We start from the raw sequence: 25,254 nt of genomic DNA on the forward strand, positions 1-25,254 counted from the left end.
ATTGAAATATATCAGTTAAATATTCATTTACTGGATACCAAAGAACTCATTTAATTGTGCATGATATATGGTCATGAAGAATGCATAAAAGCACTGCGAGTATTAAAGAGTATATCAAATATAAAAGTATATCAAAATGGTCACATATAAGAAGTGGTGGAATATCTGAATGTCTTCTAGACATTTCCTGGAAGTTTAAACTCCGCAATAGTTCCACAGACTATTGTGTAATAACTGTATCACTTAAGAACTTTCCATTAGTAAACATTTTTTACATACAAGTAATTCCAGTCAGCAGTTCTGTTTCTTATGAATTCCACAGCCTGTGTGCTGAAGGCCCTCAGTAATCCTGTCATTATGCCTCTAGTGAGTCATGCAATGCTCAAAATCATTATAACAAAGCCCAAAGACACCAAATGTTCACGTTCAAGAGAATTTATCTGTATGGATGATGAAGATGTGAATGAAGAATTATAGAGATGAGCCAGTCATACAGTGAAAAGATTAAGTACTTAATACAAGAAATATTACATCAAATACCGTCATAAGGTTTCTTACCAGTGTCATAACCCCCATTCTGTCCATCTCCCTGGCTGGACTGCGAGGGGTGAGTTTGGGAGTTGAGTGTCCGCTGGGAGGAGATGAGCTTGCAAGTGACGATGCTGTCACTGAGCCAGTAATGGAGGTACCTTGGTGGACTCTGGCTAGATTTAAGCCTTCCAGACTCACACTGGCTACTCTGTTCTCTATCTCTTCAGCACGCAATTCTGTAGACTCTTTCTCTTCTTGGATTAACCTTATTAAGTAAAAGAAGAATGCTCTTGTATTTGTCTATTCATATCCCCAGAACAAAACTAGAAACCATTTCATTTCAAATGGGATTTGAAAGTAAGAGCAAACAAAGATGAATATCATAGATAACTAAAACATTTTCCAACATTATTTTCCTAATCACCAGTTATCAAATTATTTTTCTTAACTCCTCCAACCTCAAAACCTGTTTGAAGAATGTGTCCAACAGCAAGGCTTGATGTATGACATTTGAGGAATATTGGTTCCTTTGCAAGGGAGATAGAATCAGGCAGGGGGTTAACAATCCGATTTACCACAGATAACTAATTCCAAGCTTACGCTGGCTTCATCTGCTTATCTTTTGCTAAATCGCAAAGTAAAGAGTCAAATGAAATTGGGCCTTTAAGAAGGGAATTGCTAAAATAATCCATATTAATAAAACAAGAGAACATATAAAACAAATTGTCTGTTTTACCCCTACAATTTAATGAAAAAATGATAGCTGTTTCTAAAGCCCTGTGTTTTTAAGTGAATTTCATTAAAATCTCTTTCTTGTTAGCAAGCAATACAAGCTTCTTAAGCATCTATCACCTCAACAGGATGCTTCCATTGGGTTCCTCAGTTTTGGTTTTTTTATTGTGATTGCACCTAGAATGGAAAAATGTCTTTAAAATAAAATATTTGTTTGTAAGTCATTTGCCCATAAACCTGTGCTAGGAGTAGTCTTTTGTGCAAAGAGGAGGAAAAATTATAAGAGATTAATGTTAAATGAGAGATACGAAGTCTGGGGAGGTTGAAACTGTGAACCAGACTTTTGTGAATGAAATGATGCAAGTACAATAACTAAAACCATTATATATTGAAAATAGAAACCTTAAAAACTCCTGTGCTGTGATAAATCTTCTTTCCTACCATCAATTTCAGAATTTCTATAAAACATCTGCAGCTCTCTTTGAAATAATGGAGGGAAGAAACTTAATGGCCAAAAATATTTTGAAAGGAAATCATAGCAATGTTTTTCATTTTAGTAATCTAAATCCTGAATCATATTGTATTATAAAATCTAAGACAAAATACATTTTTAATCTCTTTTGACATCTCAAAAAATTTTATAAACCCTTATTGTGTTTGTCAATAAAAAAAAAACAAACCAAGAAAACATGAAATGCAATACAGTTTGTAGGACTATCCTTGCAGAATGATTTTCCTGCACTGTATAAAAAAATTTACAGAATTACATATCTGGTCCTTTAATAATTGTTGCTATGATAATAAAAGCCTATACTTTAGCACAAGATTAGCAGTTGAGTAAATAAATTATTTCCAGTAGACTTCCAGTAAAAATGGCTGTATAAAAAGTGCACCCTTGCTTCCCTTTTGAGGTAAAACTGTGCCTAACTTCTGAGTCAAGACCCTGGATTAAATGTAACAGTGATCTGATTCAGGGTGGCACAAATAATATCCCACTATTTCCCCTGCAAGTACTGTTCCTTGTGAAAGCCCGTTGCTGTAATACTTGTTAGACTGACAAAAGACTAGTATTGTTTAAAAACAAATATAAATGTTGCATCTACAGCTTCCTGAGCTGGCCACAGTGCTAACTTCTTTGTAATAATAGAAAATATGGATAAGGTTATTTGTTTTATGTACACTATTTTAAGGAGATTTACCTTCCCAACACCAAAATATCTCTTTGAGTCTGTGTCTTGACAGGTGTAGGAAAAGGTTTGAGAAAACAGTGCAATCCTATCTGAACAAACACATTTTGGGACAATAAAAAATGCAAAGCTCTCAATTTATAATAAAAGTTTTTCTCTGAACAGAAAAATTACTCAAATTCAATATACTCCAATAGAGTTTTTCCTTTAAAGTTGCCTTGATCAGAGAATTAATATCTTTTGCCAAATCCATCTGTCCTGTTTTAATTATATTTCTCACCATATTTTTACCATTTCTAACCATCTAACCATACTTCTGTTTTTAGTATTACCAGAAAGTCCCTAGCACATTTACTATAATTTTCTCCATCTAGTTCTAGGAAAACAGTTGTTAATGAGAGGATGTTTTTGATATACCAAGATATTTTAAAGTTGCCCTTACTGAAAAACATGTAAGAATGCTTTAGGCTTGAAATATGGTTTCATTTATAAAAATCATTTAATTAAAACATGTCATTTGATTCTCTACCACTCCATTAGATTTGCACAGATATTATTAAGATATAGTCTATTCATTACCTATATCCAACCACTATAATCCAACTTGGAGCATGAAAAATCATATTCTGTCTACAGAAAAAAATTGGAACCATGTCTTAGAATACGTGGCTTATATTAGATTTAACATAGGGATAATTGCCAGAAGAAAGCATGAAGAGCACAGAAATAAAATACTTCTGATAGGAGGGTGTTAATGAGCAAGTGGAGTATGTATAACAGTGAAAAAGACCTTGAAAAGAGGAATGTGAACAATAATTTGTGAAATCTGCCATGTGTTAGCCTCCTCTAACTTTTCTTCAACTGGCCAACAGTTCTTCACTTGAAATGCTTTTTGAAAGAAATTTCTATGGTTAGGAAAGAAAGACTCAGTTGTTATCTTCACAATACTCTCCTCTGTTATACTGTTATCTTCATAATACTCTCCTCTGGAAAGCAGACACATTATCAATCCTCTAAATGAAGAAGCTGTTCCCTTACCGCCATGAATGGTACTTGAACTCAAGCACTAAAAGAAGCTTGAAGCTGTAACCATAAGTGCATGAGAGCTGGTTCAGGCTAACTACCTGATTTCTTTATTGATTGCATCTAGCTGCTCCTGGAGCATCATGGCCAGAGTCTGGGCATCGGAATGGCCGCTTGGTGACAGCAGGTCCATGGAGCTGAACAGCGTTTCTCTGTCGTCATCATCGATGTCCGACATCTCGGTGTCGCTTTCGAACGGATGACTGCTCAGGACACCGATCTGCTGCGTCCTGTTCCACTCGTGATCGCCAAGTGATTTTACCTGAGCGGGAATTGAAACTTGTATTGGTTATGTCAGAGAAAACTGCAAAGTTTAACTTCAAAAAAAAAAGGGAAAGGAAAGCAACTAACACTTCAAAATACTTATTCAATCATAAGCACTCCATTGATGCTTGCAGTACTACTGCAAATAGCATAAAGTATTTTCATATAATTGTAATTTAGGTATCAAATTACTATAAGGAAAATTTATACAAAAAGACATTCTGGAAAGACAAATAATCAAGTACGTTTGAACTTTGATGTCTAAACTCCAATGTTTTCTGCTGTCATTTTGTACAACAGTTCTCTGATCAGGCATAGAAAAAACCCTGCTCTCTGGGCTGGGCTTTCTTGTTTGATGGGCTGTTTTTTCTGCTGTTGCTTTCTTCCTGGAAGAAAACTCCACAAACTGTAAGCTTAACATCCTCAAACACATTCTCTTATCAGGGAATTCATGAGAAGAAATTGGGGATTAACCTTTGGTTCATCTCTGCGTACTCCCATCCGGCCTCTTCTAGGTCGCCTTATCACTTTAGTTGACCGATAGTCAGACTGGCTATCAACCAGTGAGCCCACCGAGTACCTCAGCTCTGTTGATGTGTCCAGATGAGGCCTACAAACAGAATTACATAAGTGGACTGAGAGAGTAATAGGAATTACAATAACAATCCAATGACTTTCAGTCTAGCAACACAGATTTCTTTTTTCAAACAAACTTTAATGTATCACATAATAAATGAGAAAACCACATCACAAAACATGATTTAAAAGTGAAAAATTGAAATAATTGTATGAGAAAATATAGGGAGAAACCAAATAATAAAACCTCTGATTTTTTTAAAATGAATGTCCAAAACTTTAACAGGAAAAGGCACATTTCAGCATAATTAGAACTGGCAGCTGAATGTGTTTTCCTGTTTATTCATAAATATGCCTGAGGTTACTCTAAGCATGTTACATGTTCATGAGTGAGCATATTGATTAAAGCTTTCCTGCTGTAAGTCTATGCTCTACATTATGAAAATATTAGTGAACTGACCTGTGATATTTAACATTGTTTAGGAATTAATAATCTTTATTTGATGACACTCTCAGTGCTTTAACCCTCAGTTTTTCCTATAGTCCTGGTAAGTCTTGGGATATTGCGTTGAGGCTTATACAGGATGACTTCAGCACCTCTTTTCTTGTTTACAAACAGTGGTCCCTGACCTCTTTGTCCTTAATCAAACAGCAGCACCAAAAGTTCACTGCATGGTGCAATAAAAGCATCCTAACCATGGGCAGGGGAACCAATGTGGAAGAGGAAAGGCTACATGAACCATTTGAGAATTTAACCACAGAAGTAGAGACCTGAACAATTTCTGTTTCTTAACACACCTGCAATCTTCACATAAAAATATATGAATAGCATGATTTACAGTAAAAAAATTAAATGTAACAAAAAACCCGCATATGTAAGTGACTGTTTTATCTTCTGTGTACAGAACTGTCTCTATGAGAACTTTGTTCTCATAATCAATATTATTTGGCAGTTGTGAAGCAAATTGGCAGGAAAAAAGAAACAGTCCAGGTTCCAGTCTCTAGCTGTAGATATTCATCTGCTGACCAGCTTCATTATTTTCCTGAAAGCACAAACTCCAGCCAATACAGAATTGGATACAGGCTGGGAATAGGAAGTATGTAATGCTCAGAGCTTGCTGTGCCTGAGAGAGTTGGGAGCTTCATGAGGTCAGGTTACATAAGGGAAAGTGCACTGTTTAGAGGAACCTGCTGAATTCCCAAGATATTTAGATAGCTTATCAAGTCTAAACTGCCCTTTGACAAGGGATAATCAGCTCCTGTTTACGGAGCATAAGCTAATGATATTCAGCTACCCAGGAAAAAAAGCTGCTGTTCTCCAAGGATGGCTGCTCCAAAACCAAGGCTGCTGCTTCAGCAGCTCAGTAGCTGTGTTCCTGAAAGCACTCTCAAGAAAAATGTGTTGTGGTGTGCCTGTAGTCACATTCCCAAGGGAACAAAAATTCAAAAAGTTAAAAGCATCACATTCTGAATTTCATTAGCTTACACTTCTTTACATATAAAAAAATATGATTCCAAGAAATAATAAAAGGTTGAAGGAGAAACCATGTCCAGGTACTGAGCAAGATGTCTGAGGACATCAATGGGCAAGCAGTATCTGGTGGAAAAAAACCAACTTATTGAACAAGATTAACTTTAGATGAATACAGTGCTCCCAATTCAGTTTGGTCCATGAGCTTTGTCTGGCAGGTGTGCTGGCAGACAAAGCACCTTAAAAACTCATGTGTTGTTTGTTATGAAAACAGCATGTGGCACACAATTATCAATAAAGCAACGATTTAATCTCAAGGGACACTTTTAAGCAAGAAGAACTTTCTAGAATGATAAATTCTTTGCAGCTATTAGCGGTTATTTTTATGGCATTTGTCTCACTATTCTTCCCATACTGATTTTCCATCAAAAAAGGCACAATGTTTAATGTCTGATTATGATGTTTTCAGATGTCACTGAATAATGTCTTCACATTCAGCTGAAGTTCGGTGGTCTTTTGCTACACACTAAGTACAGTTGAGTTATGCATTGCTAATAAAGAAAAAGAAAATATATTATTTATAGAATAAATATGATCATAAATATGCTGACCAGTTTCAGCATTAAAGAGGTTTGTTTCTAATTTATATTTAAGGTCTGGGAAAAAAGTTGTGTATTTGGATATAATTTTGAAAACATTTCATAATTTAAAAGACTTTCATTAATCTCCATAATATTTCAGTGTATACTCACTGTATAAGGCCCTGCTTACCTATGAAAAAAGTGAAAAGCAATAGTAATAATAACTGCACAGATTTTACATTTAAAATAAATACATGACCACATTTATGTGTGGTTTGAACATACCCCTGCTGTAAATGCTTTCCATTTACATTTGTGTCTATTTCAACTTAAAGTGAGAAAACTTTTGTCACAAACTATTACCTTGACAAGGTGGGTTCGATTAAAGAACCAGCCCTCAGTTTCATTTGATCCAGTTCAGACCTCAGTTTCTCAATTTCTTCAGCAAGTCTTTCCTGGAAATGAGAAGAATAAGATATACTTACTTGTGATGCAAAATACATTTATTTTATGAGATATTATTCTCATAAAGTTAAACAAGCAAGCAAAGATATACTGAATGTAACACTGACTATAATAAGAAAAGGAAGCTGATTTTAGTCTCACTACTAATAATAAGATGTACACATCAAATGGAGGTGGTATAGCACCCTGCCGTTTCACCACTGCCTGGACATGTTGGAAGGAGAAGTTTGTTCTTGAAACTTATCTTTTTCCTACCATAAAGCCAGGCACAGTTCGTTGTGTGATTCATCACTTGCCCTATAGAGACCAACATTAACAGTTATACTCAATGATCTCTGAGATTATCTTTTCCACCATACATGATTTTATGACACTATGGAATTGCATACTGGCCTTTCAATTTACTGACAGACCCAGACTCAGAGAGAAAAGAATTTCAGATTACTTGAACTGCACCTATATGTCTTGATCTTGTTGAGTTGATGTGACTTTAGTAGGAGGTGCTGCTTGCAAAAAATTCCAATTGACCCAAAATTGGATTTTTGGAAGTAACTAAAAAACCCCCACTATTTACAGCTACAACTAGGGAAAACAGCACTGTTCCCAAATTCTAAAAATTGATATCTACTAATAAAGTGAAAGAATTTTAAAACAAATTAAGAACAAGCATAGGATGAAGATATAACACTGTTTTTCCTAGTTTAAAATGTTCTGTATAGCAAGAGGCTAGGAAGGATAAGGATCTTCTTTAGCTCTAAGTCTATATCTTCTATATCTATCTATATCTATAAGTAATGTATCTATAAATAATACTATCTATGAATAATATCAGTTTCAGTGAGTATTATTACTGAATTATTGGTATATATGATTACTCAAATGGTATTAGAGTATTTTTAAAATATTTCTTGATTGAACAGGACTACTGAGATGACTGATACTATACTGGTAACACTTGCCAGTTACTTAGAGATTAGTAGCATCATTAGTATATGATGCTATGTCCACCTATCTGAAATTGCTTCATTAATTTCTTCATCAAAGTGGAACAAATAATCCCTTCAAAGGGGAACACTTAGAAGCTCTGGGGTCAGACAGGACAAGGGCTTTAAAATGAAAGAGGATAGGTTTAGATATCAGGAAGAGTTTCTTTATGATGAGGGTGGTGGGGCACTGAAACAGGTTTTCCTTTTGGGTTCTTTAATCTTGCTGCCTTTCTTTACAGGTTACCTAAATGTAGATGAAAGTAAAAAAAAATTAAACAGATACCTCTTTTGTTATTTTTCTCAAAGGTCTTGATTTTTGATGCCATATAATATATTTTTATTAGTAGAGAATGGAGCTATATTTTTAAAATTTGGTACAATTGCTTCTACAGGATTTAATACATTGCAAAACCACTTCTGTGAATCTGAATGCAAATACATTTGTGCATTCTACTGCACTCAAGGCAGGAATAACTTCAAAACAAAACCCTGTATCTGGAATTGGAAAAAAATATTTATAATCAATGTGACAGATTCATTAAATAGCATTAGGGGTTAATTTGCAAAGAATGAAGAAAGGTCAGTTTCAGCTATATTTAGTATAATGCCACTGCACTTGTTAAGAAGAATTGAATAAAATCCAAAAATTACATTATTCACTATGAAGGTGCAACTAGTTATGCATACATCTCTGTTAAATAAGACTTTTTCAGAATTAAAACTGATAGAATAAAAACACTACAGCCAGTAAAATCAACATGAATTTTGGTATTGACTTCCTGAGGCTAGGTTATCAACCATGAACTTAGCTCAGAACAACTGTCAGAGACCTTCTAAGGCTATTTATTGCATCTAGGTTATTAAAGGAATCCTCATTTATGTCAGTAAGACTTTTCATGATAGCTGGATAATTAATATTCCATATACATATTTCCAAATAACAATTCTATATATTTTGATAAAACCACATAAAATCACAGCATTTTGCAGTACCTTATCATGTAAGGACTCTTCCAGATTTTTCCTGAAACTTTCAGATTCTTGAATCAAAACATTCTACAAATAAAAATAAGAGAAAAAATAAGCAAGAAAGAAATTAGAGATATGTTAATGTATAAGATATCACTGTGTACATGTACAAGTTCACAAAGTTCATATATGTTGGACTTCAAAATTAAAATTCTTTAATGGTTTAGTTCGATCATATACTAAATTTTAAATGCTGCAAAAATTGAAACATGTAAGAACAGGTGTCTTCTAGATCAGAAAAAACTGCATCTTGGTTCAACTGAGCAAGTGCCTCATCCTTACACAACCAATTCCCCAACAACTTCTTTTGGCAAGCCTATTTCTTGCTCCATACCACATTTTGTTTCAATGATATAAACCAGAAGTACATCATCTGAGAAATTCTGAAATACCCTTCTGAAAAACACCAAAAGATTCCTCTCACACCATACAGAAGGTGAATAAGAAGAAGAGGGAGGGATTAAAGAGGGCAAATACAAAGGTCAGTAGCTTTGAATTTTGCAGGACCACATTGTCTCACATAATGGAAAACCTATAAATAACATTCCCTATCCACCTCCTTCGGTGGTGACAGCATTTTACTCTTCCCAGAGGAAGTGAGGTGAAATCAGCATGTTAAAACACTAAAATGATGGCACATCTAAAATGGCCATTTGTCTGCTCTCATCCACTTTCTCTCACTGCCACATGCAGCCTGTCACACACTGGTCTTTCCCAAGCTCTTCATCAGCCTCTTGGCTGATAAACACGTGACTCAAAATATTCAGCATTTTTGCAGCTCTTCTGCAAAAATACTTGAGCCCACTCTTAAATTAAGAGTTGAATGTGTAAGCTGGACCACATTTTTGGTAATATTTGTTAATACAAAATCAGCATGATGCCTCAATCCTGATAAAAGTAGAACATATGGGAAATCTTTGTTAAGATAAACTTTATAATGCTGTTTGTACTGTACCTTTTCTTCAAGTGCTGCCATTCTCTCTTTTAAGTGTAGTTGCAGACGCTCATTGGATTCTGTCAAAAGTCTGTCTACAGTATCTGATAATCTTTTGTTGTGCTCCTCATTCATTTTTTCTCTTTGTCTTGCCTTTAACGTAGAATAGATGAGACGGATTGGTAGGGTCCAAAATTAACCAGTACAGATATGTATAATTACAAAAAAAAAGGTAACTGTAACCCTCTAAAAGAATTTCATAGGAAATGTAATTACAGTTACTGATTAATGCACATCCATTTTTGTAACAACAGAATGTTTTCAACTCTGCAACTGGATGTAAATTAATATATTAAGATGGTGAAGTAAAGTAGGAAGATGCTGCCATCAGTGCTACATACAGAACATTTACAATTAGGCAGTTTTGGGTGCTGGAGTACATAATGTAGCACTATACTGGCGAATGAAAAGTGCACAGAAGCTGGTTGCAATACACATACTCTTTGAAGTTCCTGATTCTTCTCTTCAAGTTGAGCTTCTAAGTGTCGCATACGTTCCTCAATGTTTCCATGCCTTTCTTCTGCCTATAAAAAAATAGAAAGACTCTTTCTGTAATTTAGGTCTCTTTGGAAGTTTTTATTTCAGTTAAGTTTAAACAAAACATAAAGCAAGCTACTACTAACTGCAAACTTAGTTTTCCAAAAATAAACTTTATTTAAACAGGCAGCTGAACAGCATTGCTTGAAATGTGTCAGCTACAAAGGCCTGTTACATCCAAGCATCAGCAAAACATTGGAGTTATTTATGAGCAATGAAATCAGCCAAATGTAACATGCAGACTGTGCATGGTTTGAACACAAACCTGCCATCGTAAAATTGTAAGCTCCTGAAGCACTGAACTGCACGATGGTTGATTATCAATTAAAAAAAATTTTAAAAATGAAAACAAATCAGATGGATTCTATTCAGCAATAGAAAGTAAAGTCCAGTAGGACTACCTTCCTACGTATGGAGATCATTTCTTGTAGTTTAGCTTCCATAACATATTGATAATCATCAGATGAGGTAGAAGAGGTTGGATCAGACTAACAAGTCAAGGAAAAGGAGAGGGACAAAATTGAAAAATCAGAACTAAAGACACTGACACTGAACAGAACACAGCACAGAATGCTTAAAAGAAAAGTGTGACTGAAAATTTAATACTTTTAACTGACAGATTTTTACATGGAATAAACTACACTGATACTTGGTGAAAAAGATGCAGTTGATGTGGAGAAACTGAAAATAATGGAATGCTAAAGAAGCTATCAACCTACACATGGAAGTACAAGGTTAGTGATGGCTGGCTGATGACACATGACTACAGAGTGGATTCAAAGCGATACTATCTAATCTAATGTTGTTTCTCTCTTTTTTTTTTTTTCCTTAAATTTTGGTAAACTGAACACCAGAACCAGACTCTCAGAGGCCAACATCAGAAATTCCTGTATAATTCTTCTACCATTCTCTAGGAATGATTACAATGCATAAATACTACGTAATGGATTGGTCAGTTACACCACTATGCAATGTCATGGTACATTCCCTAATTTCTAGAAAACAGAAAGAATGCCAAAAGAGACAAGGTTCAAGCTTTCATATGCCATTTTAGAATCCTCTATATAAGGCCTTTCATCCAAATAAGCAATATAGTTTTCATCCCTTTGAAAAGATCCACCCTGGTGGATCTCTTTGGAAGATCAAGGTAATAAGATAAAAGAAGAACCTATAAATATAAATTAATTAATAATAATGAAAAGTTATTATTGAGTATAGAAATGATAATCCAACCAAAGATTCATTACTATTTCTGACAGAAGCTGACCATAATTAGGTCATCTGTGGCAGAACATGAATATTCATGTTATTGTCATATCAAACAAGTCTATGTTATTATTCAAAAACAAAAAAGCCCTTTTGAAAAAGGGCAATGCTATATTAGTTTTGTTGCTATGGAAACAGAAATGTGCATAAGGCATACAGAGTGCTACTGATGACTGAGTTGTGAGCTCGCGCCTGTCAAATGCTATTTCACTGTCAGATTCACCCTCTCTCAAAAAGAGATCTGAACTCCATCTTTAGATGAGCAAACTTGAATATGCACAAGATACACTAATTTTACAGCTGTATTTTTGTGAGACTTTTTCATATGCTTATACACTAATGATTTTTCAGATTAATTAGGAATAGGTATCAAAGTAATGCCAGGTGTTCATAATAACTTAAAATTACCCATGACTTAAATGCAGTAGTATCATCAGTACCAAAAGTTCATATAGAAAACAATCCTGTGATCTAGTAACTTATAAACATATACTGCAGCTTTTGATATGAAAACATACACATAAGAAAATTCTGCTTTGTATAAATAGAAGAATATTGCTTAACCTTGAAGAACACTAGTATTATTTTCATAGTATATTCATAAAACTCAGATTCTTGCAAAATTTAAGGGAAAGTCTTTGTAATTAAACTAATTTAGAAGTGTAGTTCTTGTTTCTGATAAGGAAGCAGGCATATTGTGATGTACTTGAATTTATTTATTAGCTGAAACTATTTTTTCTGTTTATTACAATTTAGACCAGCAACAATACTTCTATGGTCTTCTTTAACTTATCTCTCTGTTTTGCTTATTAGTTGTTTTCAGCACACCAGTGCTAATGCACTCCTCCCTCTCCCAGCTGGGTAATTAGAAAGATAGGGTTGAAGAAGTTAAGTCTCTGTGACTGCAGAACAGATGTCTTTCAACAGAGTGACCAAGTTTTATCCTGCTCTGTAAAGAATAGAATTTTACCCTTTTTGAGTCCTGGCTGCAGCATTGGTTCAAGGCCACCACTTAATGCATTTCCAAGGGTCATGAGATGACTTGAAATCACCAAAGCTCTGAGAAGACTTAAGTAATTCTAAATGTCGTTTGAAGACATTTTCATAGAGGAAGATATAGAACCCACTGGGGGCACCTTCTTACAAAATTAAACTCCTTATATACTCCATTTGCTGACAGTGAAACATAAAAGCAAGTTACTTAAACATTTTTTTGAACTAAAATGCACATTTTTCAGTCCAAACCATGCCATAACAGGTTATCTGTCTAGCAGATATTTTCAATGCAGAAAATAATTGTGATATTAGGTCTAACATTTTTTTGGGAAAAAGAGAAGGAATAAAATTATTAGAATTATGTATGTTATCTGAATTCTTATATAGACAACATTCTTGAAAGAACATGATGTTCCCTTAAGATTCTTATAGCTACCTATTATTTAATAACTTTTTGATACTTTAATAATTCAGCAAGGTATATGCTATCTTTATATCTCTTTGGTAGAACAGAGAACTTGAAAATTAATTAAAATTCAATATGCCTTAGAATCAAAACAAATGCCATTATTCTAAAGACTGAAAATATATTAGAATATTTATTTGTTTCCTTTATGTACCATTTGTTCTGAAAGTGTTATTCTGTATTACTCTAAAAGGACCAAATTATTTTTTAGACAAAATATTCAATAATTAGGCTCAAGTGCTTGTCTGGCAGAAAGCAAGCACAGGTGCACAGACTTAGTATCTACCCTGGGCTCCAAAGCTGCTTAGGGACTTTAACCACTGGTTATTTCATGCCAACTGCAGGCACAGCCCCCTGCAGCACAGATGGGAATCTAAAGGGCAGAAACACAAGTACATACTCCCATTTTTGACTCGCAGAAACCCACCTGCAGAGACCTCCAGTAACCAGTGTCCCCAGCTGGAACACACTTCCAAAATGAGGGTTTCAACACCTCCCATCACCCTTTACATTGAGGAAGGCCCCCAACCAGGTCTCAAAGAGACCCCTCCAAACAAAAAATCTCCTGTAGCAAGTCAGCTGTCAGCTAAGGGATTTGCAAATCCTTCCCTAAGGACTTCCCCAGGCCACACACTTAGAATTGGTATATCTGTGGTAGTTACACTTTTTTGTTGCTCATTTGTCTTAGTCAGACTCAGAGATTATAAAGAATAAGCTCTTTGAGAGACTTGGCAGCCTATAAAATACTGGATGTGTCCATCTCTTTGTAGTTTGAGGCACAAGGCAGAGACTGAGACACCAGAGCTTGTCATGATCTCGCAGCAGAATCTTAGGCACGCATGAGACAGCACAGACAACTGTGGACTCTGAGATTCTTAAAGAAAAGCTGGATTTCTTCCAACTAGTTGTACTAGGAATTAATTGAGTTTAAAACTGTAAAGAAGAGCTTACATGACTACTTGCTTGGCAGGCCTTACCCTACATTCTTTCTTCAATGTAAGACTTGTATGCCTGCTTGCTCCTACTATGTACAGAAGGATTAATAAGACACATTGTGTGATATTAAGCAACTAGCATGTAAAGCATTTAGCCAGAACACTCAGTTAAATATAGATTTGGGAGATCATGCATCTTAAACCGGATTAAAAATATATGGACAAAAGCTAATGATGTCTGACCCCTAGGAGAAACCAGCATGAGTCTTAATGTTCACTTTGCACTCTCTAGGCCACGGAATAGCCAGCACAAGGTAGTAACAGCCAGGAAAACTCAGGACTGAGGGAATACCAAAGCAGCTTGTGTGATCTCTAGCCCTGTTAAAACTCTGCTGGTGCTCCTGCTGCTAATGCGCCTACAAAAAAGATGTTGCTTTCACATCATCTGTTACTGATGGCACTGCACATTTTCTAGGTCTTTGTATCTTAGTTGAAAAGAAAGAAATCCAAATTCAGATGCAGAAATCACTTGTATAATATAGGTGCTAGATTTTTTTTTTTTTTGTGCTGAAATCTAAACTTTTCGAATGGTACAATCAATTTCCCCAGTTTTGAGACTTTGACTTTCTTAACACCAGCACTCTCCAGTTTTTCCACTGGCATCCTATGCTTTAGTCTATCCTTGGAATAAGGGCATTATTCACAAAGAAAGAATGCATTATTGAACTGAGCTATGAAACTGAAGGTGAAAATGGTGACAGAGTGGCAACAGCTCACAAAGTTACCAGCGGCTTGCTCACATCTAACCTGTTACCAATGTGACAAAATGAACTGGCTGAGGTGACCCCTTTTTCTAAACCCCAACCTTTCAGTCACTAACTAGTCACACCTTCTTTCTCTTCCTTTGTTTTCCCACTACCTTCTGTACCTCCTAAGTTTAATAAGCAACTCCTTCAATTTAGCTGTGTCAAATTTGCTTCTTTCATTTCTTGCTCCTACCAGGGCAAAATCTCCCAAGAAAAGGGAAGTAAAGTAAGAGGGGTGTTTTGAGAAGACAGAATGTATTGTAAATATGAAATTTTCTTTGTCTTCCCTCCCCTTCAAAGATTTTTTTTTTGCCTGTAAGAGGATTTATCAACTTCCTTCACCTGTGAACACATCATATGAAAATATGAGACCTTTCTCTTGTTCTCAGAGAGGTTTCTGTATTAACTATATCCACTCCTTGCAGGGGAACTCCTTTCCTCTCTTTGCATCCTTTTCATGGCAGACATGCTCCTTTTACTGGTTTTGCAACTTCTTCCCTGCTTAAAGCAAACCACATCCCCATACTGACACAAAATAAGCATTATGTCCCACTTGCCTCCAAATCTCAAGTCATTTTTTATCACCTTTAAAATTAACTGAAGGTGTTACTATGCTAAATGTAGTTTATTATGATATGGTTTCCTCTTCTCCATCTCAGTGCTTCTCTAGTGCAGCTGAAAAGCGTGGCTGGTATTTCTGCTGACCTGCACACAGGAGTGATGGTGTAAAATGCTGACTGCTGTCTTGTGATCAGAGAAGCGACTTGGTGCCTCTGCTGCACAAACACCCAGGGGGTGAAGGACTACTAGTGGGAGGGAGTGAATGGGAGTAGGTGGATGCTGGCTGGCCCTAATAGACCCTTTCCTTGAACACATGCAAGGAGAAACTGTGTTTGACAGACCAACCATCTGAAGATTCTGGATTCTCCAATGTCTGTCCCTTCTGAGGAAAATAAACATTTTGTGGGATAAAGAAAGGTTAATAAAGAAAGAGGTTCTTTCTACTAGGAACTGCCTCTTCTCCAGAGCAAACAAACAGACCAATACTGTGAGAGTGAGTAGAAGGTGGCTCAATGAGTCATGGGAATCTAAATCTTGGGATACATGCTGAGAGCTGTGCTACTTGGCATGACCAGACAGGTACCAGTGTGATGGCCAGGCAGGACAGCACAGGATATGGGATCATGCTGTTCCAGGTTAGTCTGACAGAGGCTGACTAACCCTCCAGTTGCTCACCCAATGGGCAGAACACAGTGAAAACAAAGCCAAAGAAAAGTTCAAATGACTCTGGTAAATTTATGGGTACTTATCCAAGTTCACTGTATAGTCCAAATTTTTGGAAGTTCACTCCTTATGAACTAGTTTGGGCATGGAAAAGTAGCAGAAAGACGTATCACTAGCTTATATACGTTAAAAAAAGGAAGACCAACTAATTTAAAAAACTGACATGATAGAAGGATGGCAATTTATAGCCTTCATTTGCAGAATTCCAACCCAGATTTATTATGAACAAGAATTTAAAAAAAATTGAATGCAGAACTGCAACATGCAACTTTTAAATCTATGGAGGTTGGGGTGGAGGTGGGGAATAGTCACAGACAAATCCAGAACATATTTTTTCTGGTTTATCTCTACATGTAAATAATTGGTCTTATATTTTACCCACAGTGTAGCAGCTAACCCACATTACTTTATTTTAAAATACATGTAAAGCATGTTTGGCTTAACTCACCTCTTCCATATGATTGTAACCCCATTAATCTGAGAGAAGCCACTTTCACTGAGATAGTACTAAAGGAAGGAGAATCAGTTTTGACTTTTTTTTTTTTTTTTTAAGTGCAGAAACAGTAGCTGATTTGGTGGCTCCTCTTTTTTTGGTACACATAGACACTGCAGTGTTTACACAGCTCAGGTAGACAGGCTTCAGGGATTCTGCAGCCAGATAATTTGAGTCCTCCAGACAGCGTGTATGTTGGCATAAAGTCCAACCAAGGCAAAATTAATTAAGCATTATTCAGCCCCTCAGGCAGGACTTGAAGCTGTCAGTGAATAGCTGATCACATGTAACAGCATGCCAGCTAGCTAACTTAAAACTAAAGTAAGCTGCAATGATTACAGCACCCTTGGTTCAGAGCCTCATTTATGTGATCCATGAAAAGTAATGGACTTTAAACTTCAGAACTCTCAAAGCAGCACTTTAATAAGCTCTGCAGTTTGCAAAGAAATTGTATACAAGACACAGAGGCCACAGGCCTATTTAGCCTATTGGCTAAATTATGACATTCTTCTTCATGTCATATATTCCAAGGCAGCACAATTTTAAGTGAAATACATGTCTTCAGTTTTTTATGTAATCACTGAGAAATGATCAGAATCAGCATTACAATCTGTTTCTCAGAGTTTCCTGCTTGGCAAAACTTTGATCAAGCACATCAAAGTGAAATGGGGTGGAGTATCAGCTCTGTTGACAGCTCTCTAACCACATCCCATGAAATAATGTAGGAAGACAAACGGAGATGTATATTGCAGCTTTATGGTCACAATAACAACAGTATCTCATGGAAGTCCCTGAGTGTTCTGCATGGTTGAAATGGGATTTCTTCTTACAATTTTTGTCATTAATATATGTTCAAGGAAAAATGCAGTTGCAGGAAAAGACATGCTTGAGACTGCCAAATACTTACTGGTGGCTAATTGCTGGAGAACTTATTCAGGAAAAATCCTCTTAAAATAGAAAACAGTATTTTTAAGCTACTGAGGGCATTAGAATATATGATTATTTGCTGAATCAGAAACAAGGGGAAGAAAAAAAGTTAAAATGCCAAGGGATTGCTTTTCTGTGCACCTGAGTTTTTATTAAAATCCAATGAAATTTATTTGGTATTTCATGTAGTTCTTTCTGCTGATTCTTCTTGCCTTCCTCCCCCCACCACCTCCCCCAATTTCCAGTCTTTCTTTCAGATTGACACCCATTCATACAAACCTAAAGTGACAGCACAAAACCGTGATTACTGAAAGCCTTCCTTTCTTTGTTTCTTCTGCTTAACTAAATTACTTAAAAATCAGATTTTATTAATGAGCTGCTCAGCATTTAAGGCTTCACTAAATATGGAAAACATAGGACCTACAAAAAGTCCATCAAATTTAAAAACAGCTCAGCACATAAATAGAAGCATTCCTCGGCAATAGAGAAAGGAAAGCTTAGATAAATCAGAATTATATATAATACAGTGTCTTAAATGCATTTTTCTTTGTCTGATTTTAAGAGACAAAGCAGAAACCACATTATACGTCTTTATGATGCTGAAAATACTTGAGCTATAGTATTAACTACATGCACACCTGAAAGCATTACAGGCCAAATACAAAAAGTACACTATGGAAAATTTATCTTCTTTTTTCTCTGTAGGATAGCAGCCATATAACAAATTTATCAGGAAAAAAAATTGAAATTCACTCAGTTTCACATTTTTCTTTGCAGCTATATGATACAAAGAATCATTCAAAGCAAACCTTGTAAGCATGTACTGAAAGCTGTCTTCATTTGTGTTGCACAAATGATCCCACCTGCCACCAGGATTTGATTTTATAGCACTTACTGCAATAAAACTAGGTGTTGTTTATATACATGGTATATGAAAACATCCAGAAGAACTAAGTACCTGTAGGAAAGGGACTTCCCTCACTGCCTACCCTTAAATTAGAAACTCCAACACAGTAAAATGAGTCCTCCGAGAGTAAGTAATGATCATTTGTATTGGAAATACATGACTCCCTTGTAAGTATAGCCTAGGCTAACTTACAGATAACTACTTTTCCTGGCATCAAAATGCTAAGAACTACAAACATATCATTGAAACCATTCCCGTTCACATACTTATCAAGAAACATTTTCTTCTTTCAAACTGGCTCAATGTTACCTTTATTTTGTCCTTGAGGTGAGGAATCAGGCTGCAAATCAGTGTTAAACAATGGGGCTTCTGAAGTGAGCCTATTTCTCAGTACCTTAGTCAAAGCTGCAATTCTCTGAGCCAGTTCAGCCTCCACTTCAGGTAAGGTTTCAGCTTTCCTCATTGTCTGCTGCAGCTTCTGCTCAGCCAGCTCGAGACGCTCTTGCAGCTGTCTGTTCTTGTCTTCCAACTGAAAGCCAAAGATAAACAAGTATGAAAAATAAAAATCAATATTAATGATTTCCTTTCCCTTTCTAAAGTATCAGTGAAATGATAGCAAAACTCACTAATAGGCAAGACAACTCTTGGTGTGGGAGACGTTACTGGAGAGGTATTACTCAAGCATGGAACAATGTAGGCTGCCAGTCTTACTACTGATTTGAGGCTCAAGGATCTCACAAAGGTGAATAAAAGGACTTGTAAGATGGCATTAATTAAGATGGAAAAGCTCCACTGATGGATGTGGTATTTATCTGAGCAAAATAATAGTACTGCTGCCAGTAAAATGAGAATTTTCTAAATAGGAGTACAGTCCATCTTCCAGAAAAATTTACATATGAGGTAAAATGGGAAAGAAGTACAATTCTGAAAGGATAGAATTCCCTGAATAAATTGCCAAACATAATTTTCTGAATGAATGTCAATCATATATTACAAAATGTTAAAACTGACATTTCATTAATTACAATTAAATCTCATTTTATAGAGGTGAAATGGAGTGAGCTGTGATAACTATTAGTGAGAAATAGGAGGACTTTTTATAACTGCAGCATCTTCTGGCCTACTGAGATGCAGCACACAATGAAGATTTTCTATGGTTGCTTTTTTCTTGTTCAATCCAAGTAGTTACAAGACAAAATGAAAAAGGAGTGTGATTGTAGATTCTTTTCTAATCCTTCAAAAAGCATGAGAAGCTAGGCTTTTCTCATCTCAATGCTACAAATCAACTTTAAGTCTGACCATATATACTCTAAGCCTAGTTGCTTCAATTCCTGCTTTGAGTAGGCAGAACTCTGCAGCACAGCATGACTTACATTGGCAACAATAAGAACTCAGATACAAGTACCTTACTTTTTCCATCGTTGGGTGGTTTTTTCCCTGACAATTGAAGATACTGCTTAAAATAGTCTAAGGAAGCTGGCAAAAGCTGGAGAGTTTGAGTTCTGAAGGTTTAGTTTCCCTGAAGAAGTATCAAATACATATATACAAACACAGATACAGGATGATGTGTGCTTGTGTGTGCAAATATATCTGCATACAGATATAGAAGCAGAGATTATCACATCACACAGGCTAATTTCCCATCTAACACTTTAAATTATTTAAAGACATGTTAGGAAAAAAAAGTCTGATACTGAGGCTGGGTTTGAATGATACAGTATGATTTATATTCACTTCATGTTTGCTTTCAGATTATATCATATTTTTCAATTACAATCCAGTGTTCTATGTTCAGTTTACATTCCAGATTTGGAATCACCATGGAAACAAAGTACCATGAGAGAAAGCTGCACAGTCATGTCATAAACTTTCTTAAAACATATTCACAGTTAATTTGGCTTTTAAAAATTGTATTTGCACTCTACTCATCTGTAAAATCATTAGAATATATTGTATGCAAATTCTGATCTTTTCTGCAGAAAGGAATTTTTTCAGCTCAAGCATTTTTTAGAAAATAAAATTCCAAAATTGTCACATAAGAAGCAAAGATATTCCACTACTTAGGGAATAAGACTGTGTGCACTTATGCAAGACTATCAGAAAACACAGTTATTTTCCAACACTGAATGTACACATTGAAATTATTGTTCACAGCTGTAGTAGATGATATGAAATTTAGAGATGCTGAACAATTTAGGATTTTTTAGATTAACTGATCTTTTGATTAAAACTGAACAGATTAACCTAACAGAAACCTCTTGTAGGAAATTGTCATCAATTTTCATTGTGCATGAAGAAAACAGCAGGCTGATGGAGGTGCAGCACCTGGCGCAGAATGGCTTCCTTGTTGGCCAGTTCGTTTTCCAGCTTATCGTTCATGTCGTGTATGGAGGTGGATTCTCTCTGAGCACTGAGGTAGCGCTTCTCCAGCGTAGTTATTCTTTCTTCCATATCTTCCTTTTGTGCCATTGCCTAATGAGACAGAAAAACCCCCACCAGGAACCATGCCATTAAATTGGTACATAATTTTACACCAGTTTAATTTTCCTGCTAGTAGTAGGCAGGATTGTAAGGCATGCTCAGTAGTGTATCTTCAGTTTTAAAGCGACTTGTTTGGGATTTCTTGTAGCTGTGATACAGAACCACAGGATTAGCTAGGTTGGAAAAGACCTTTGAGATCATCAGGTCCAACCTATGCCACAACTGCACCTTGTCAATTAAACCATGGCACTGATACTATACCCAGTCTTTCCTTGAAAGCCAGTGTAACAGGAAGATAACTAATGCATACTAAAATAGATTCTAGAAGCCAACCATCCATGCATAGTGAGAATATCTGCCTAAGAGATGATATACTGAGAGGCCCCACAAATTTAAGAGGAGGAAAGAGATGGAAAATTAAATTTTACTTTCATTTATTGAGACCAAAGAATAAATTTCTAGTACTATTTCTTAAATTAAATTTTCTCTCTCCTATGTTTAAGGGCTTTCATCAGTGCTCAGTTTTGCTGCTCATATACGTTGGCCTCTATCAGTTGGCAGTGGATATCACAGGAACAACAATCAAGAAATATGAGGTGAACATGGTGAATTCCTTACCTCTCTAATGTCTCTCTGATATTTACTGTTCATTTCCTCTGTTTTAATGAGCTCCTTTCTTGTAGTCTCTGCTTCCTGCTCTACCTCTCCAACCCGAGAAGACAGTGCAGCCAAACGCTCCTTCATCTGTGCCATTTCATAGTTTTGCTTTTCCAACAGCTCCTGAAGTTCCACAACTTGACTGGCTTCATCGTTTGAGTCTATTGAGCCATTGGACAGGCGCTGTTAAGGGAGAAGTGACTTTGATTAATTATCTTTTAACGTGGGCTCTAGCCAAAGAATTTCTAAAGCAAAGATTATTTTAAAAATTACCAAAGTAACTAGGAAGGAAAAAAACATTTTCACAGCAGATAAGGTAGGTAGAGTTTTGAAAAAATAGCAGAAGAATAATTAATATCATTGGATTCCAGAATGTAGCATCACAGAGAGATGTAAGAGCACTGAGAGCAGAATACTACACATAAAAAAGTTTAGTTTGGCATTTTGACTATTTGAGTACAGATTACAACAATACTTCTAAAAACCACCAAATTGCCTTCATTGGTCTTAACTAAACTTACACAGTATTTCGATTTAAATAAAGTTCATGTCATTTGCAAAATATACCATGCTGAAGACGGGAAACAACATTAATAAATCACAAATTCAGTGTACCAGAAAGTGCTTTCAATCTGGACAACATACTGGTGAAATTCACGTTAGAAACAAGTTCTGCTGAAGTAATTATGTGCTGCTAAAAGCCTTGGTGTGAATATAGTTATAAAGAAAAAAAAAATCAAGATTCGTAACACATGCTGCATTTGGGATATTATCTCAGCAATATGATTTATATTGCAAAGAAATTATTACAGGATAGAAGTGCATTCACCAGCAGGACTTGCTGGTATTGCCTCATTACAACAGATATTCAAATTAACTTTTCCAGCATAGGCTAAGCCTATGGTTTCCTATAAATTTAATACTCTCGTGTGAAAAAAAACCCCAGGCATAAAGGCACAACAAAAATCAGCAATATTTGATTTGATCTGCAACATGAAAAAATAAAACCAAAGTGCCTAACCTGTCATTAACTTTCTTGATGATGTACAATTTTATCAGCAAAACTTATATTATGAAGCACAGGAGCAAAGTATGCTATAATTTTAGACATCATACAGAAATATTATTCCTAAACAGGTGTTAGGTGCTTATTGTTCTTCAGGTGATACTGTGTATTGGAATGTAAATATGAAAAATTCCTAGCGGGGTCTGAGGCGAAACCAGCTTTCATTAGAACTTTGTATTATTATTGTCAAAATACATTTATATAGAAATCCTCTAGCACATACTAGGAATATTATTTAATAGCTTTAACTGCATTCTTTTCTCAATCAGCCACAAAATGAATCCAGATCAAGATCACCTGCCCCACTGTTCATCACAGAATAAATTTACTTTAAAAATTCACTACATCAAGTAACTCAGTTCCAAGTTGTACTTATACTAACTAATTATGTTTTAGATATTTTATGTTAGCTGCTGAGCCATCTTTGATCTACTTTCAGGACACTATGATAAGATGACCATAGCAAATTAAAAACTTACTTACACTTTGTTTAGTATTTGAAAGTGTTCAATTATTCTGCTTGAATTAAAATGCTATTAATATGCAGCAGTCACAAAGTAAATATTGCTCAAATATTCAAACAGGATAAGACAGCCAAACCATCATACTTTGAAAATTTAAGATAAAGTTTTTATCTATGACAATTATAATCTGTTTTACAGTTATAATCTCATACAGCAATTTGAGCAGTTTTCACAGGATAACAAATCTTATTTTGCATGGAATTGCCCTAGAGCTCTGTGAAGAGCAGTCCAGGAATGCTGCAAAGTTATAATAAGCCAAATACCAAATCTCAAATGCAATAAATGGCATGTATTCATCTACCTTATGTGACATATACCCTGGTTTCATAATTATGAAATGGCAACCTGTGGTATCTGGGGGTATGTTCACTACAAGAGAAGTATTCTCTTTTCATTAATGAAGCATTTTTTCCCATAGATATAAATTAAACTAAACCACATATAAATTAAATCTGAAAAGCAATATTTTTCCTACTAACTTACTTAGTATCTATTATTTCTGGAAGACAAGTGATACTGCAGTTAGAATTTGTCTCTAACCACTAAACCAATGCTGTGATTGACAATTATCTATGCAGGTATTTTTATCTATGCACATTAACTTCCCTCGTAGTTCTTTGATGAACTCTTTTCACAAGTGCTTTCATTCTAATCACCATTCAGCTTTGTTTTAAATTTTTCCTGTATTCATATACAGAGCAGGTTGGTATTTTAAATTTACAACTTACTACAAACATCAACATTTTAGTTTTCCTTAGTAAGATCAGGAAAAAAGCTTTCAGTAAAGACACAAATAAAAATTTAAAAACTCAGTTTAAAATCTGGTATATTTTGAATTTTGAAGCATACTTTAAAAGTTTACCAAGGGATTTTAACTGACATTTTGTCACTTTTATGCCTTGTTATTATTTTATGGCATATCCTTTATATGGGTACATCACATATAGCAACCACTTTGAAGGACCACAGGTAGAAAGTCATTAAGTATTAATTCAAGAAATATCTGATATAACATTCCTCAGTTTTTAAGGAGGGGTTTTATCAACAGTTATGGTAATAATTTCTCTTCTCCCTCCCCCACGAGAACAGCTGGGACAAGAATGTGAAAAAAGCTGTGTCAGCAGAAGCAAAAGGCATTCTGTAGATGGTGATTCAAATTAATTTTCTGAATTAGTGAAAGGAGCAGGAGCCTCCCCTTCTCCAGAGAAATTTTCTATGGAATATTCTGGAAGGACACAACTGCAGCATCTTCTCTATTATCAGTTTTATGAATAACATACATGTTTGATTCTTTTTCTTGTTTCTTCTCTGGCTGAATTTTTAAAATCTGGTTGAATTTTTTAGTTTCCTGGTATTCAAGAAGCTTCTTGTTGTTGATGCTGTCCATCAATTACAACACCTTGCAATTAATAAATCAAAGTTGTTGCTGTATATTAATTACAATCCTTTGTAAATAAACTATTAGTTGAATCTTGAAAACAATGAAATCAAATAGATCTCTGCTAATTATTACCTGAAGCACTACAGGAAAACTTTTCAGAAATGCAAACTGAAAAAAAAAGTTTCAAAATAGGCATTCTTAACTATCATATCTATATACTACCCCAAACGGCCAAAAATGAAAGAAATGGTGTCAAATTAGTTGGGGTGGTGGAAAAGAAAGTATTGAAAATAATCAGAAACAACTAGGAAATCTTTAAAGAAGGAATGATAAAGAAAACTTTCTAACTAGTCAAAACATTCTAGCAGAGAAAATAAAAAATGTACATGGTTCCTAGGTCTCTCTTAGAAGTTAACCATCCAGATGAAGTCTTCAACAAATTTTAGGATGCTGTCTATAAAAATGGACACACTCCTTAAGTTCAATTAGTTCTTATGAAAGAATCTAAGACCAATGGCTACTTTTCCTCGAAAAAAGAAATGCAGCAAACAGCTCACATGCTTCAATGCTTTGAGGGCTTTTTGCTAGCTGGTTTACCCAATAGAAATAATCCATCTGTTTCTGTCACA

General features: G+C 35.4%; 1 protein-coding gene across 4 annotated transcripts in view; it reads right to left on the minus strand.

Annotated features, from left to right (window-relative positions):
- PPFIA2 (PTPRF interacting protein alpha 2) overlaps window positions 1-25,254 on the minus strand; it is a 284,919-nt gene that overhangs the window by 43,996 nt on the left and 215,669 nt on the right. For all 4 annotated transcript variants that reach the window (XM_064419615.1, XM_064419614.1, XM_064419617.1 and 1 more), the window contains 11 exons: window positions 21,616-21,837; window positions 20,842-20,988; window positions 18,911-19,045; window positions 10,838-10,924; window positions 10,340-10,423; window positions 9,861-9,992; window positions 8,870-8,932; window positions 6,789-6,880; window positions 4,272-4,407; window positions 3,575-3,795; window positions 559-796 (listed from right to left, as the gene is read on the minus strand). In XM_064419615.1, the coding sequence (XP_064275685.1) occupies window positions 559-796; window positions 3,575-3,795; window positions 4,272-4,407; window positions 6,789-6,880; window positions 8,870-8,932; window positions 9,861-9,992; window positions 10,340-10,423; window positions 10,838-10,924; window positions 18,911-19,045; window positions 20,842-20,988; window positions 21,616-21,837 (1,557 nt within the window). The remainder of the gene's footprint in view (window positions 1-558; window positions 797-3,574; window positions 3,796-4,271; window positions 4,408-6,788; window positions 6,881-8,869; window positions 8,933-9,860; window positions 9,993-10,339; window positions 10,424-10,837; window positions 10,925-18,910; window positions 19,046-20,841; window positions 20,989-21,615; window positions 21,838-25,254) is intronic.

The sequence above is a fragment of the Passer domesticus genome, chromosome 5 (genome assembly GCF_036417665.1).
Source record: "Passer domesticus isolate bPasDom1 chromosome 5, bPasDom1.hap1, whole genome shotgun sequence".
NCBI lineage: Eukaryota > Metazoa > Chordata > Aves > Passeriformes > Passeridae > Passer > Passer domesticus.